We start from the raw sequence: 17,086 nt of genomic DNA, 5'->3' as shown, positions 1-17,086 counted from the left end.
TAAAATAAAATTAAAATAATAATTATTATAGTATTATTATGTAAAATATGCAAATATAACAATATTATTATATATAATTAATATAATAATTAGCATTAATATAATAAATATAATAGACTATATATTTTACACGTAACAGTCCACCTGGTATTATTGTATCTGTAAAATTGTCATGCAATCTGCTATTATTATTTATTATTTTATATTTATATTTAAATATTTTAAAAATAATAAAATATTATAATAATTACAATAAAATTAAAATAATAATTATTATATTATTATTATGTAAAATATGCAAATATAACCATATTATTATATATAATTAATATAATAATTAGCATTAATATAATAAATATAATAGACTATATATTTTACACGTAACAGTCCACCTGGTATTATTGTCTCTGTAAAATTGTCATGCAATCTGCTATTATTATTTATTATTTTATATTTATATTTAAATATTTTAAAAATAATAAAATATTATAATAACTAAAAATAAAATTAAAATAATAATTATAATATTATTATTATGTAAAATATGCAAATATAACAATATTATTATATATAATTAATATAATAATTAGCATTAATATAATAAATATAATAATCATAATAGTTATAATAATATAATAATAATTATTTTAATTTTTATTATATTATATATAATAATAAATATAATAAATCTAATATTATATTATATATTATATTATAAGGTTGGCTCAGGCCATGATGCCAGGTTGTATGTTGAGTTTAAATGAAATACTTTGGAAAGATTGGGCGGGCCGTATTCAAACACTTGGCGGGCCGGATGTGGCCCCCGGGCCGTAGTTTGCCCACCCCTGGTGTAATCTATTTCTACTGTACAGTGTGGCCTGTAAATGGAAGTAAATATGTACACATGTTTGGAGGGAATTTCATCAATTTTCACGTCTTTTCATTGCAACGCCATCAACAAGAAGAAGAAGAAGAAGAAAAAAAATGAAAATAATTTGCATTGTGTCTTCTTGATTGCATTTTATTCTGAAACGCCGCACATAAACGGGCGAAATTTATTCCCAACGGTGGTGACTGTCCTGTTCGCCACACGGTGGCGCTGTTTTTAACACCCAATGTTTCATCCACTTCCACACATTTCACTTGAAGGACAACAAAATATCATATTTTAATACTTTTGGTACTTTTAATAGGTTCGTTTTTTTTTTATGACTTCAGCATGAAATGTAAATGTAACGTTTTGGAGGTTTGAATTCTTTAAAGATGAGGATGTTTACGCTTTATTTATATATTAAATATATCTACAAAGAACTATTTTAGATATTCAGTCAATAATTCATATATAATATAATATATTAAAAAAAATTGTCCAAAATTAGAAAAAAGGAACTTAAATATAAAATGCAATATTTATGTTAATTTTTTAAATTTATTTATATGAATTTATTTTTTTCTCTTTTTTTAAATTATGAATTTCAACTTACATAGTTTAGTTTTATAAAAATGATTTTTTAATTAATTTGTATTATGTAAATATAGTTATTTATACAAATAACTATGTATATCTATAATATATATTTTTATTTTATTGTCAAACTGGAGAATTCAGAAAAAGAGGTAATACTAGTTAATAATTAAAAACAAATGTACATGTTTCCTTTTTGAATATAACTTTTTTAGGTGTTTGTATTTGATTTTAATTAATTAATGAAAAACTTTGTAAAAAAATATTTATACAAAAATAAATGTTTTACATTTTTTAAACAATATTTTTGTGTATTATTAAATTTCTATTAATTCATTAAAAAGTTATTTTTTCAACTTTTTCACTTTATGACTGTAACTGTTAGTTATTCAATAATTAAACAAAAATGTATATGATATTTCCTTTTTAAATATATATATATATATTTAGGTATTTTTATTAGATTTTAATTCATGAAACTTTGTAAAATAATAATACAAAAACAATTGTTTTAAATTTTCTAAACAACAATATTTTGTGTATTTTATAAATTTTTTATTAATTCATTAAAGAGTTTTTTTTCAACTTATGTATTTTGGTTTTATTTAAAAAAACTGAATTTACATTTTTTATTAATTTGTATTTTAAATCTTTATATATATCCTTTTTAAATATATATATTTTTAGGTATTTTTATTTGATTTTAATTAAATCATGAAACTGTAAAATAATAATACAAAAATAAATGTTTAACATTTTTTAAACATAGCAATATTTTTGTGTATTTTATTAAATTTGTATTAATTCATTAACAAGTTTTTGTTATTTCAACATATGTATTTTGGTTTTATTAAAAAAAACTGAATTTACATTTTTAATTAATTTGTATTTTCTAAATATTATATAATATTTTATATTCATACAAATAACGAAATATATATTTTTCTTTTATTGTCAAACTAGAGAATTCAGAAAAAGAGGTAATGTTATTCAATAATTAAACAAAAATATATATGATATTTCCTTTATAAATATATATATTTTTAGGTATTTTTATTAGATTTTAATTAATTCATGAAACTTTGTAAAATAATAATACAAAAATAATTGTTTTAAATTTTTTAAACAATATTTTTGGGTATTTTATTACATTTTTATTAATTCATTAAAAAGTTTTTTTTATTTCAACTTATGTATTTTGGTTTATTTTAAAAATCTGAATTTACATTTTTAATTAATCTGTCTTTTCTAAATATTATGTATTATTTTATATTTATCCAAATAACGAAATATATATTTTTCTTTTATTGTCAAAGTGGAGAATTCATAAAAAGAGGTAGCGTTATTCAATAATTAAACAACAATATGATATGATATGATAATTCCTTTTTAAATATATATATATATATATATATATATATATATATATTTTAGGTATTTTTATTTGATTTTAATTAATTCATGACACTTTGTAAAATAATAATAATACAAGAATAATTGTTTTACATTTTTTAAACAACAATATTTTTGTGTATTTTATTAAATTTTATTAATTCATTAACATGTTTTTGTTATTTCAACTTATGTATTTTGGTTTTATTAAAAAAACTGAATTTACATTTTTAATTAATCTGTCTTTTCTAAATATTATGTAATATTTTATATTCATACAAATAACGAAATATATATTTTTCTTTTATTGTCAAACTATAGAATTCATAAAAAGAGGTATGATGTTAAGATGGTAAGATGTTATTCAATAATTTAACAAAAATATATATGATATTTCCTTTTTAATATATATATATATATATATATATATATATATATATATATATATATATATATATATATATATATATATATATATATATATATATATATATATAGGTATTTTTATTAGATTTTAAATAATTCATCAAACTTTGTAAAATAATAATACAAAAATAAATGTTTTACATTTTTTAAACATAGCAATAATTTTTATTACATTTTTATTAATTCATTAAAAAGTTTTTTGATTTCAACTTATGTATTTTGGTTTTATTTTTAAAAAAACAAAAAAATTATATTTTAATTAATCTGTCTTTTCTAAATATTATATAATATTTTATATTTATCCAAATAACGAAATATATATTTTTCTTTTATTGTCAAAGTGTAGAATTGAGAAAAAGAGGTCATGACGTTATGACGTCTGCTCACCTCCAGCCGACACCCAGAAAGAAAGAACGACGCGTCAGTCGGGGACACGGCGATTGGCCACATGACCTGATGCGATTATACTCCTCGTCATCATTTATGAACGTCCATTAGCTTCTTTCCTCTCCGTCCACAGGCGCCCTTTTGTCTTTTGTGCTCATCAAAGCATTTCTACAAATTAACATGGCGGAACGTTCCACTCACACTCATGATGCTGGCAACCGCACATAAGACGTCTTACGCCGTTTAGTTTCTCCACTTCGTCTTATAATGAAGTACTTTACTACTACTGTAGTACTACTTTAGTACTACTTTACAGGAATGACGAGCAAACAAATCCTTTGGGAATCTCCACCATCACTTTCCATTCAGTATAAAAAAAATAACAATAACAGTTAGCATGTTAGCGGTAAATTAAATTACGGTAAAATTTAAAAAAAATTTAAAGCCATTTTGGGACATTTTAAAAAAGTGTTCTGACAAATAAACAATGAATAAAAATATATAACATTACTATATAATTGGTTATTTATTATTACATGTAAAAAATAATTTCACTTATTTTTCACTGAACTTTACATTCAAAATTAACAAACAAACATTTCTTATGAATGCTTATTCAATCGATTTATTATTGATATGCATTGTGATAGAAGTTGGGATTTTTTTTATTTAATAAAAAATAAATTTTTTTTAAAAAAAATATATTTTTGGGACTATTATTAAATTTCTATTAATTCATTAAAAAGTTATTTTTTTCAAATTTTTCACTTTATTAAAAAAACTGTTAGTATAATAATATAATAATTAAACAAAAATGTATATGATATTTCCTTTTTAAATATATATATATATTTAGGTATTTTTATTAGATTTTAATTCATGAAACTTTGTAAAATAATAATACAATAATAATACAATAATATTTTCTAAATATATATTTTATATTTATACAAATAACTATATATTTTGTTCTTTTATTGTCAAACTGGAGAATTCAGAAAAAGAGGTAACGTTATTATTTTGTTCTGATATTAATCATTATTATTATATACTTATTCATATTATATAATTTAACACTAATTTTCCTGTAAAAAAAAATACAATTGTTTGCGAATATTTGACATAAAAATATTAAATACAGTCAGTATTTATTTTATTATTATTATTCCACAGGATTTTAATGAATTCATGAAAAACTTTGTAAAATAATAATACACAAATAAATGTTTTTTTTTTATTTTTTTTTTAAATAGCAATATTTTTGTGTATTTATTACATTTTTATTAATTCATTAAAAAAGTTTTTTCCAACTTATGTATTTTTGTTTTATTTAAAAAAACTGAATTGACATTTTTATTAATTTGTATTTTCTAAATATATATTTTATATTTATACAAATAACTATATATATGTATAATATATATTTTTATTTTATTGTCAAAGTGGAGAATTCAGAAAAAGAGGTAACACTATTCAATAATTAAACAAAAATGTATATAATATTTCCTTTTAAATAAAACTGTTTTAGGTATTTTTATTTGATTTTAATTAATTCATGAAAAACTTTGTAAAATAATAATACAAAAATAAATGTTTTACATTTTTTAAATAGCAATATTTTTGTGTATTTATTACATTTTTATTAATTCATTAAAAAAGTTTTTTCCAACTCACATATTTTTCTTTTATTTAAAAAACTGAATTGACATTTTTATGAATTTGTATTTTCTAAATATATATTTTATATTTATACAAATAACTATATATTTTGTTCTTTTATTGTCAAACTGGAGAATTCAGTTATTATTTTGTTCTGATATTAATCATTATTATTATATACTTATTCATATTGTATAATTTAACACTAATTTTCCTGTAAAAAAAATACAATTGTTTGCGAATATTTGACATAAAAATATTAAATACAGTCAGTATTTATTTTATTATTATTATTCCACAGGAAAAAAAGGGTCACCAATCTGTAAAAACAACAACTTATTTGCAGAGCAATTTGACCTTTGAACCCGAGGTGGGGTTCACAGCACCCAAAACACATATTTTATGTTTTTAAAAAAAAAAAGTCTGAGTTTGGAGTTTTGTGATTTGCTGTAACAGATTATTTTATTAAAAAAAAAAAAATTTTTTGAATAGATGCAGACATTAAATACAATCTAAAATGTAGATTTTTTTGTTTGTTTTGTTTGTTGACAATACTGCTAATGGAGTACATTAAAAAGTTGCATCTAGTAACGTGTTTTGTATGAAGGCGAGGCAATTAGCATGTCAGCTACACAGGAGTGATACAAACAAAAACAACAATAAAACACTTCTTGACCCCCCCCCCCCAAAAAAAAAAAATTCTTTATAAATTACATCAACTTGTGACCGAACAACCGTCTTTCATAAATAGCACAAAAATACTTTTCTTCGGGCAGCTCCTTTTCAGTTCGAGTCCTCCAACACGCTGTTTTTCCGCTGCGAGCCGTAGCTGCAGAGACGGACCATGATGCTTTGCAGGCTGGGCTCCACGATACCCAGCAGGGGCCGCTGGGAGGGGTCGCCGTTCCAGCACGCCTCCATCAGTTGCCAGCACTCCTCGTCGAAAGTGGACAAGCGCTCGGGTCGGGCGCCTGGGGGGAGGGGGGGGGGGAGGGGGAGGGGGAAAAGGGGGGCGGACCACATGGGCGCCAATTAGAGTCATCATGTCGTTTTTGAAAATAGAACATGTTTCCTCTTTTGCCATACAAGTGAAAATAGCATATGCAAATTAGCATGAACGTCGCTCGAAATTTACTTTTTTTTTTTTTTTTTTTTTAATTTTTCCAAATATTTTTAAAACATATTTTGAAGAAAAAAAAATAGAACATCCATTATGTTTCCTCCTAGCTTTGTGTGAAAATAACAAAACAAGTGAAAATAGCATATGCAAATTAGCATGAACGGCGCTCGAAATGTACTTATTTTTGCTTTTTTTTGTTTTGTTTTAATTTTTCCAAATATTTTAAAAACATATTTTGAAAAAAAAAATAGAACATTCACTATGTTTCCTCCTAGCTTTGTCATACAAGTGAAAATAGCATATGCAAATTAGCATGAGCCGCGCTCGAAATTTACTTATTTTTGCTTTTTTTTGTTTTGTTTTAATTTTCCAAATATTTCAAAACATCATATTTTGAAAAAAAAGTAGAACATCCACTATGTTTCCTCCTAGCTTTGTCATACAAGTGAAAATAGCATATGCAAATTAGCATGAGCGGCGCTCGAAATTTACTTATTTTTGCTTTTTTTTGTTTTGTTTTAATTTTCCAAATATTTCAAAACATCATATTTTGAAAAAAAGTAGAACATCCACTATGTTTCCTCTTAGCTTTGTCATATAAGTGAAAATAGCATATGCAAATTAGCATGAACGATGCTAGAAATTTCAAAAAAAAAAATTTTTGTTTTGTTTTAATTTTCCAAATATTTTAAAAACGTCATATTTTGAAAAAAATAGAACATCCGCTATGTTTCCTCCTAGCTTTGTCATACAAGTGAAAATAGCATATGCAAATTAGCATGAATGTCGCTCGAAATTTACTTATTTTTGATTTTTTTTGTTTTGTTTTAATTTTTCCAAATATTTTAAAAACATCATATTTTGAAGAAAAAAATAGAACATCCGCTATGTTTCCTCCTAGCTTTGTCATACAAGTGAAAATAGCATATGCAAATTAGCATGAACGTCGCTCGAAATTTCCCAATTTTTGCTTTTTTTTGTTTTGTTTTAATTTTCCAAATATTTTAAAAACATCATATTTTGAAGAAAAAAAAAATAGAACATCCGCTATGTTTCCTCCTAGCTTTGTCATACAAGTGAAAATAGCATATGCAAATTAGCATGGACGTCGCTCGAAATTTCCAAATTTTTGCTTTTTTTGTTTTTGTTTTAATTTTCCAAATATTTTAAAAACATATTTTGGAAAAAAAATAGAACATCCACTGTTTCCTCCTAGCTTTGTCATACAAGTGAAAATAGCATATGCAAATTAGCATGAACGTCGCTCGAAATTTCCCAATTTTTGCTTTTTTTTGTTTTGTTTTAATTTTCCAAATATTTTAAAAACATCATATTTTGAAGAAAAAAAAGAATAGAACATCCGCTATGTTTCCTCCTAGCTTTGTCATACAAGTGAAAATAGCATATGCAAATTAGCATGGACGTCGCTCGAAATTTCCAAATTTTTGCTTTTTTTGTTTTTGTTTTAATTTTCCAAATATTTTAAAAACATATTTTGGAAAAAAAATAGAACATCCACTGTTTCCTCCTAGCTTTGTCATACAAGTGAAAATAGCATATGCAAATTAGCATGAACGTCGCTCGAAATTTCCCAATTTTTGCTTTTTTTTGTTTTGTTTTAATTTTCCAAATATTTTAAAAACATCATATTTTGAAGAAAAAAAAAAATAGAACATCCGCTATGTTTCCTCCTAGCTTTGTCATACAAGTGAAAATAGCATATGCAAATTAGCATGAATGTCGCTCGAAATTTACTTATTTTTGATTTTTTTTGTTTTGTTTTAATTTTTCCAAATATTTTAAAAACATCATATTTTGAAAAAAAAATTAGAACATCCGCTATGTTTCCTCTTTTGTCATACAAGTGAACACAAACACAATTAGTTTTTTATTATAAAATATTATATATATTATATATGTTATATTCATCTTGTAATTATGACATTATTCCCATATTATATTAACCCCCATTATAGTTTATATTTTTTTTCTTGTCAAATTGAGACTTTTTTTGATAGAACACAAATTTCTTCTTGTAAAATTACACTTTTGTTTCATTTCTACTGTTTTTTTTCATTTTCCAACAATTTCACCTTTATTATTTACAAATGTTCATCTTGTAATTATGACATTATTCCCATATTATATTATATTATACACACACAAATATTTTTTTATTATAAAATATTATATTATATGTTATATTCATCTTGTAATTATGACATTATTCCCATATTATATTATATTATACACACACACAATTATTTTTTTATTATAAAATATTATATATATTATATGTTATATTCATCTTGTAATTATGACATTATTCCCATATTATATTATATTATATTATACACACACAATTTGTTTTTTATTATAAAATATTATATATATTATATATTTTATATTCATCTTGTAATTATGACATTATTCCCATATTATATTATATTATACACACACAAATATTTTTTTATTATAAAATATTATATTATATGTTATATTCATCTTGTAATTATGACATTATTCCCATATTATATTATATTATACACACACACAATTATTTTTTTATTATAAAATATTATATATATTATATGTTATATTCATCTTGTAATTATGACATTATTCCCATATTATATTATATTATATTATACACACACAATTTGTTTATTATAAAATATTATATACTATATTATATATGTTATATTCATCTTGTAATTATGACATTATTCCCATATTATATTATTTTATATTATACACACACACAATTAGTTTTTTATTATAAAATATTATATATATTATATATTTTATATTCATCTTGTAATTATGACATTATTCCCATATTATATTATATTATATTATACACACACAATATTAGTTTTTTATTATAAAATATTATATATATTAAATATTTTATATTCATCTTGTAATTATGACATTATTCCCATATTATATTATATTATATTATACACACACAATTAGTTTTTTATTATAAAATATTATATATATTATATATGTTATATTCACCTTGTAATTATGACATTATTCCCATATTATTTTATATTATATTATACACACACACAATTTGTTTTTATTATAAAATATTATATATATTATATATTTTATATTCATCTTGTAATTATGACATTATTCCCATATTATATTATATTATATTATACACACACAATATTAGTTTTTTATTATAAAATATTATATATATTAAATATTTTATATTCATCTTGTAATTATGACATTATTCCCATATTATATTATATTATATTATACACACACAATTAGTTTTTTATTATAAAATATTATATATATTATATATGTTATATTCACCTTGTAATTATGACATTATTCCCATATTATTTTATATTATATTATACACACACACAATTTGTTTTTATTATAAAATATTATATATATTATATATTTTATATTCATCTTGTAATTATGACATTATTCCCATATTATATTATATTATATTATACACACACAATTTGTTTTTTATTATAAAATATTATATATATTATATATTTTATATTCATCTTGTAATTATGACATTATTCCCATATTATATTATATTATACACACACACAGTTTTTTATTATAAAAATAATTATATATATTAATCTTGTAATTATGACATTATTCCCATATTATATTATATTATATTATACACACACACACAATATTAGTTTTTATTATAAAATATTATATATATTATATATTTTATATTCATCTTGTAATTATGACATTATTCCCATATTATATTATTTTATATTATATACACACACACACACAATTTGTTTATTATAGAAAATTTATATATATTATATATTTTATATTCATCTTGTAATTATGACATTATTCCCATATTATATTATATTATATTATATTATATTATATTATACACACAAAATTAGTTTTTATTATATTACAATATATATTTTATCTTTCTAGTGTTTCATTGTGACTTTTTTCTCTTCATATTTTGACTTTGTCGTAATTTTTTTTACTTTTTTTTCTTCTTTCTGCTGCTGTTTTTTCCAGATATTTCAGCTTTTCTGCTTATAAATTTTCCTTCTCATAATTATGACTTTATTTCCCATAATTCTTAGTTTTTTCATGTTACATTTTTTTCCTCATATTTTTGACTTTTCTCCTAAAATGATAGCTATTGGAAAAAAATATGGGGCCAATAAAAGCCAACATCAGACATCCCAATGTGGCAGCACACGTTGCCCTCAATGAACCGCAGCTCCCCAGTGCTGGTAGCTTTCGTGCCACCTGTTGCCGTACATCGACTACTCTCCAGTCGAGCGGCGTTTACCTTTCTTGACGTTATTCCACAGCTGATCCTTGCTGGAACATTTCTCAAAGGCTTCTGGGAGTTTCACGGAACCGGTGCAGAGGTACCAGAAGAGGATCCCGAAGGCGTAAACGTCCACGGAGTTGTCGTACTTTCCTGCGGGGGGGGGGTTTGCAGAGCGCCGTTAGCAAGACTTCGAATTCGGCGAATTCGGCGGTCGTACCTGTAAACAGCTCGGGCGCCATGTGAATGGGCGTGCCCACGATGCTCCCGGACATCATGGCTTCCGGTTTACAGAAGCCCAGATCGGTGATCTTTGCGCGGTTTTGCTTGTCCAGCTGCAAGTCGCACGTGCAGGTTTTTTTTTTTTTTTTACGTTTTGCGCGGTTCTCCTTCTCGGAACTTCTGAACTTACCAGAACATTCTTCAGCTTGATGTCCCTGTGCAGGAGACCCTGACTGTGCAGGAAGCGGATTCCCTCCACGACATCCAAGGCGATCTGAAGCCTCTCCCGCAAGGACAAACCCGCCTGGTGTGGAAACAATTCCAAACTTTAGCAAAGCATTCCGGGATGCGGAACGGATGCGTTTAGAAAGTCACCTTGAGGCCGGTGTAGAGGTCCCTGTGGAGACGCTCCATGATGAGAAGCACTGCCACGCTGGAGCCTACCCCGTACGTGTGGTCGATGACGGAGCCGTGCAGGTCCACCAGACGCTCGTGCTTGGGGAGGGTCCTGGGGGGCACAAAGTGTCAAGCAGCGCTTGTCAAGCGGCTGCATGCTAAAAGACGCCAGCGTCCTGCGGCCATCTTGTCAAAGATCTGTCCTCAACGCTTTGGCGTCGTCACTCTTTTATGATACGTGAGCGTTATTTATTTTATATGCTTTTAATGTTTTTTTCTAAAAAAAAAAAATGCATTTTTTATAGCAACTTTTAAGGCAGGGGTCTCAAACATGCGGCCCGCGGGCCAAATGTGGCCCACAGGACGCTAGTTTGAGGCCCCCGCCTTGATATGAAAGTTTAATTTGGATACTGTATGGTATCATGTACCCAGAAAAAATTATTACGTTTGATTCATGTTCATGTTAAAGGTTAAATAACTGTTAATAGTTATCCTCCCTATCCGTGTGGAAGTGGTAAGTTTTTGGTTATTTAAGTTTAAAGGAAATAAACTTGAAGGCTACCGTTTAGGTCGCTAGCTCTCTAGTTTGCGAGTCAGCATGTGTCTCAAGACCAGGGGTCTCAAACACGTGGCCCGCAGGCCAAATGTGGCCCCCACCTCGATATGAAAGTTTAATGTTAGTGCGGCCCGTGCAAGTTTGATATGGATGCTGTATGGTATCATGTACCCAGAAAAAATTATTACGTTTGATTCATGTTCATGTTAAAGGTTAAATAACTGTTAATAGTTATCCTCCCTATCCGTGTGGAAGTGGTAAGTTTTTGGCTATTTAAGTTGAAAGGAAATAACTTGAAGGCTACCGTTTAGGTCGCTAACTCTCTAGTTTGCGAGTCAGCATGTGTCTCAAGACAAGGGCTCTTAAACACGTGGCCCGCGGGCCAAATGTGGCCCGCAGGACGCTAGTTTGAGGCCCCCGCCTTGATATGAAAGTTTAATTTGGATGCTGTATGGTATCATGTACCCAGAAAAAATTATTACGTTTGATTCATGTTCATGTTAAAGGTTAAATAACTGTTAATAGTTATCCTCCCTATCCGTGTGGAAGTGGTAAGTTTTTGGCTATTTAAGTTTAAAGGAAATAACTTGAAGGCTACCGTTTAGGTCGCTAGCTCTCTAGTTTGCGAGTTAGCATGTGTCTCAAGACCCTGCAGTTGCGCAATATGTTGTAAATAAAAAGAGTATAAATGTGACTATAGTCGTGTTTTGTCATGTTATATATTTTAAATATAACTAATAATTTGTACTATTGTGATACTAAATCATAGTGAAATTATGTATGAGATTTTTTATAAATATTTTAGTTATTATATATCTTAAAATATAACTAATAATTTGTATTACTTTAATACTAAATCATAGTGAAATTATGTATGAGATTTTTTGTAATAAATATTGATTAGTTATTATATATTTTAAAATATAACTAATAATTTGTATTATTGTGATACTAAATCATAGTGAAATTATGTATGAGATTTTTAAATAAATACTTTAGTTAAGATATATTTTAAAATATAACTAATAATTTGTATTATTGTGATACTAATTTAATAATTTTTATTAAATTATTATTATTAAATCTAATTTTTAATTCTAAATCATTGTGAAATTATGTACTAATTACAGGGTGTAAAATGTTTTTATATTCAAATGAAAATACAATTAAATATTAAATTATTATTATAATAATATATAATAATATTAATTATTAATATTATTAAAATATAATAATTCTATTAAATTAAATTATTAAATTATAAAATATTAAATATTTCCTGATATTGTTAGATTTTTTTAGTATTAATATTTATTAGTTGTACTGAATTTTTTTATTAATTAATATTATAATATAATATAATATTATAATATCAATTATTAATAATATAATAATTCTATTAAATTAAATTATTAAATTATAAAATATTAAATATTTCCTGAAATTTTTAGATTTTTTTAGAAATATTTATTAGTTGTACTGAATTTTTTTTTTTAATTAAAAAATGTTTTTTTTTATTAAATGACATTTAATAATACCATTATATTAAATCATAACAAAATGATTTATTAATGATATGTATTCTAGGGTTTCCAACATCCGTCACTCACCTGGTGTAGTGAAACTCCAACGCCAGGTCATTCCAGTGTTTATCGTCGGGCGGCACCACAGACTTCAGGGCACACGGGTAGTGACCCCCCCAGCTGTCGCACAAGTACACCACCCCATACTGGCCCCGCCCCAACTCCCGGCCCATTTTGGGTTTGCCTGTCGGACAACACACAACCATCCGTCGCCGTTCCCGAGCCGGACCTTCGGGTCCTAAACACGGCGTGCGGCGGCCCACTCACCATGCAGCAGGACGTCTCGGAGGGAGCGGCTCTCCAGGGAGAGGCGGGCCAGTCGGGGGGCGTGGTCCTTCCTCACGCGCAGCCACAGGTCCTCGGTGCGCTCCAGCCGCCCCGTGTGGCCTTCCTCCAGCTGAACACGGTTAGCATACAGGACTTGCATTCATCAACTTTTAAATGATGCTCATCGCCATAGAAACGGTCGTCAAGGGCCACCGGAGTCCCTTTTTTTTGGCGACCTCGCTGATGTCGCAGTCGTTTATCAAACTAATAAATGTAGATTTCATCCCGGGCCAACGCAAACTAAGTCTGTGATGGATGTTCCACCCACGCCCCCCCCCCCCCTGCAGGTTCCCATCAGTCTTGTGGTGGAAACCTCAAAAGCTGGCATGAGAGCGCCCGTGGGGACGAGTTCACACGGCCGCTCACAGCAGTGCTCCAAAGACCCGAACCCTGGACATCATGAATCATCATCATCATCATCATCATCATCATCATCATCATCATCATCCTCGCCAGGACCTCGTGATCACGAGTTGTCGTCAGATGAAGACCATTTTTTATAAATATTTATTAGTTATTATATATTTTAAAATATAACTAATAAATTGTATTATTGTGATACTAAATCATAGTGAAATTATGTATGAGATTTTGTATAAATATTTATTAATTATTATATATTTTTAAATATAACTAATAATTTGTATTGTTGTGATACTAAGTGTTTGTGAAATTATGTATGAGATTTTTTATAGATATTTATTATTATATATCTTAAAATATAACTAATAATTTGTATTATTGTGATACTAAGTCATAGTGAAATTATGTATGAGATTTTTTATAAATATTTATTAATTATTATATATTTTTAAATATAACTAATAATTTGTATTGTTGTGATACTAAGTGTTTGTGAAATTATGTATGAGATTTTTTATAAATATTTATTATTATATATCTTAAAATATAACTAATAATTTGTATTATTGTGATACTAAGTCATAGTGAAATTATGTATGAGATTTTTTATAAATATTTATTAATTATTATATATTTTAAATATATAACTAATAATTTGTATTATTGTGATACTAAATCATAGTGAAATTATGTATGAGATTTTTTATATAAATATTTATTATTATATATCTTAAAATATAACTAATAATTTGTATTATTGTGATACTAAGTCATAGTGAAATTATGTATGAGATTTTTTATAAATATTTATTAATTATTATATATTTTAAAATATAACTAATAATTTGTATTATTGTGATACTAAATCATAGTGAAATTATGTATGAGATTTTTTATAAATATGTATTAATTATTATATATTTTAAATATATAACTAATAATTTGTATTATTGTGATACTAAGTCATAGTGAAATTATGTATGAGATTTTTTCATAAATATTTATTCATTTAATTTTTTTTAATTAAATTTATTAATTTTTTTATTAAATTACTATTATTATTATTAAATCTTTTTTTAAATTCTAAATCATTGTGACATTATGTACTAATTACAGAGTGTGAAATGGTTTTATATTCAAATGAAAAAATAAAATTTAATAATTTCCTTAAATTGTTAGATTTTTTCTGAAATATTTATTAGTTGTACTGAATTTTTAATTTTTTTTATTAAATGACAGTTTTAATAAAAAGAATGTATATGAAGACCGTGCTCATATCATATTTTTTCTTGTCAAATTAAGACTTTTTTTTGATAGAACACAACTTTCTTAATTTATAATAATAATAATAATAATTAAATATTAAATATTTAAATTAAATATTAATAATAATAATATTTTGATGTTTCTTATAAAATTAAACTTTTGTTTCATTTATACTGTTTTTTTTTCATTTTCCAACAATTTTCACTTTTATTATTTAGAATTTATATTATATTATATTATATTATATTATACTCACACACAATTTGTTTTTATTATATTACAATTAAAAAAATATGTTTTTTCTTTCTAATGTTTCATTGTGACTTTTTTCTCTTCATATTTTGACTTTGTCGTAAAATTACAGCTTTTTTTGTCATTTTTGCTGCTGTTTTTTCCAGATATTTCAGCTTTTCCTATTATGAATTTTCCTTCTCATAATTATGACTTTATTTCCCATAATTTTAAGTTTTTTCATGTTACATTTTTTTTCTCATATTTTGACTTTTCTCATAAAATCATAGCTATTGGAAAAAAAATATGGGGCCAATAAAAGCCAAGATCAGACATCCGAATGTACAAATGAAAATATGTAAAAGAATATTAATAAGGCAATAATCATAAAACATTTCATTCAAATTGCAAACCTAGTATTATTTAATTTCTCTTTTAAAACATATTGAAATACATAGAAATTAATTAATTATATTACAGTAAATATCATTTTATTACAATACTCGAATTGTTTCCACAGTTGAATGCTTTTTCCACGGTCATTGAACGCACCAACGGCTGTATGGATGATGCATTTGGATGTATTTTACTTTTATTTTACTTTTTGGATTAATTATTAATTATGACCAAATTGGATGGGGAAAAAAAAAATGTATACGGTGACATCGCTACTTAGCCACATCGCTACTTAGCACTTAGCACTTAGCTAAGTAGCTCATCTGCGCTCCACTGTGATTTCCAACACCTCCGTGCTACCAGACCTCGGCTACTTTCTAAACGCCACGCCACATCAGGTCACCCCGCGTTGGGTGGCTTCGTGCGTCGCACATGTCTCGCCACGCGATCGCTCATGTGTCGACGACGCCGCACGCAAACGGGGCCGCGGCGATTTTCGATATTTCTGAGCCTAATCGATTCAGGCAAGCGAGACGGACGTGCGGGGAGGGGCGGATGACTGACTAACCACGAGTGGTGCGGAACAGCTGACTGATGTACACCGATGATGATGATGATGATGATGATGATGATGATGGGCCGTAGGGTCTCGCTTTCTGTATTAACACTTCACTAACAGCCAAACTAATCATCCTTCCAAGACGTCTGGAATTATTTAGTACAGGGGGTTTCCAACGAGGGCAGCTAGGGCCACTGTACAGTACATGCTAAGACGTTATATACAGTTTATATGCAGTATAACGCAAGAAAAACAGTACATCCCAATAAGAATATTCCGAGTATCAACTTTGTTTGTATTTGTTTTCCCTCCATTTTTGTTGTTCTTGGAATTTTCAAAATATTTCTACTTTCTGTAAATTTAATATAATAACTTTTTCCCCAACCTTATTTTTCAAAAAGTCCATTACAATTTTTTTTTTTT

The 17,086-nt window shown here is 26.1% G+C and overlaps 1 protein-coding gene across 1 annotated transcript in view; it reads right to left on the bottom strand.

The window, feature by feature from the left end:
• Nucleotides 1–5,475: 5,475 nt before the first annotated feature.
• dstyk (dual serine/threonine and tyrosine protein kinase) overlaps nucleotides 5,476–17,086 on the bottom strand; it is a 35,603-nt gene continuing 23,992 nt past the window's right edge. Inside the window, exons 8-14 of the mRNA XM_058054189.1 lie at nucleotides 13,789–13,918; nucleotides 13,549–13,705; nucleotides 11,362–11,494; nucleotides 11,177–11,290; nucleotides 10,985–11,099; nucleotides 10,783–10,917; nucleotides 5,476–6,300 (exon numbers count right to left, since the gene is read on the bottom strand). Of these exons, the coding sequence (XP_057910172.1) occupies nucleotides 6,113–6,300; nucleotides 10,783–10,917; nucleotides 10,985–11,099; nucleotides 11,177–11,290; nucleotides 11,362–11,494; nucleotides 13,549–13,705; nucleotides 13,789–13,918 (972 nt within the window). The 3' untranslated portion in view covers nucleotides 5,476–6,112. The remainder of the gene's footprint in view (nucleotides 6,301–10,782; nucleotides 10,918–10,984; nucleotides 11,100–11,176; nucleotides 11,291–11,361; nucleotides 11,495–13,548; nucleotides 13,706–13,788; nucleotides 13,919–17,086) is intronic.

The sequence above is a fragment of the Doryrhamphus excisus genome, chromosome 18 (genome assembly GCF_030265055.1).
Source record: "Doryrhamphus excisus isolate RoL2022-K1 chromosome 18, RoL_Dexc_1.0, whole genome shotgun sequence".
Lineage (NCBI taxonomy): Eukaryota > Metazoa > Chordata > Actinopteri > Syngnathiformes > Syngnathidae > Doryrhamphus > Doryrhamphus excisus.
Note: the sequence above shows the minus strand (reverse complement) of the source record. Positions and strands in the feature narration are given on the sequence as shown.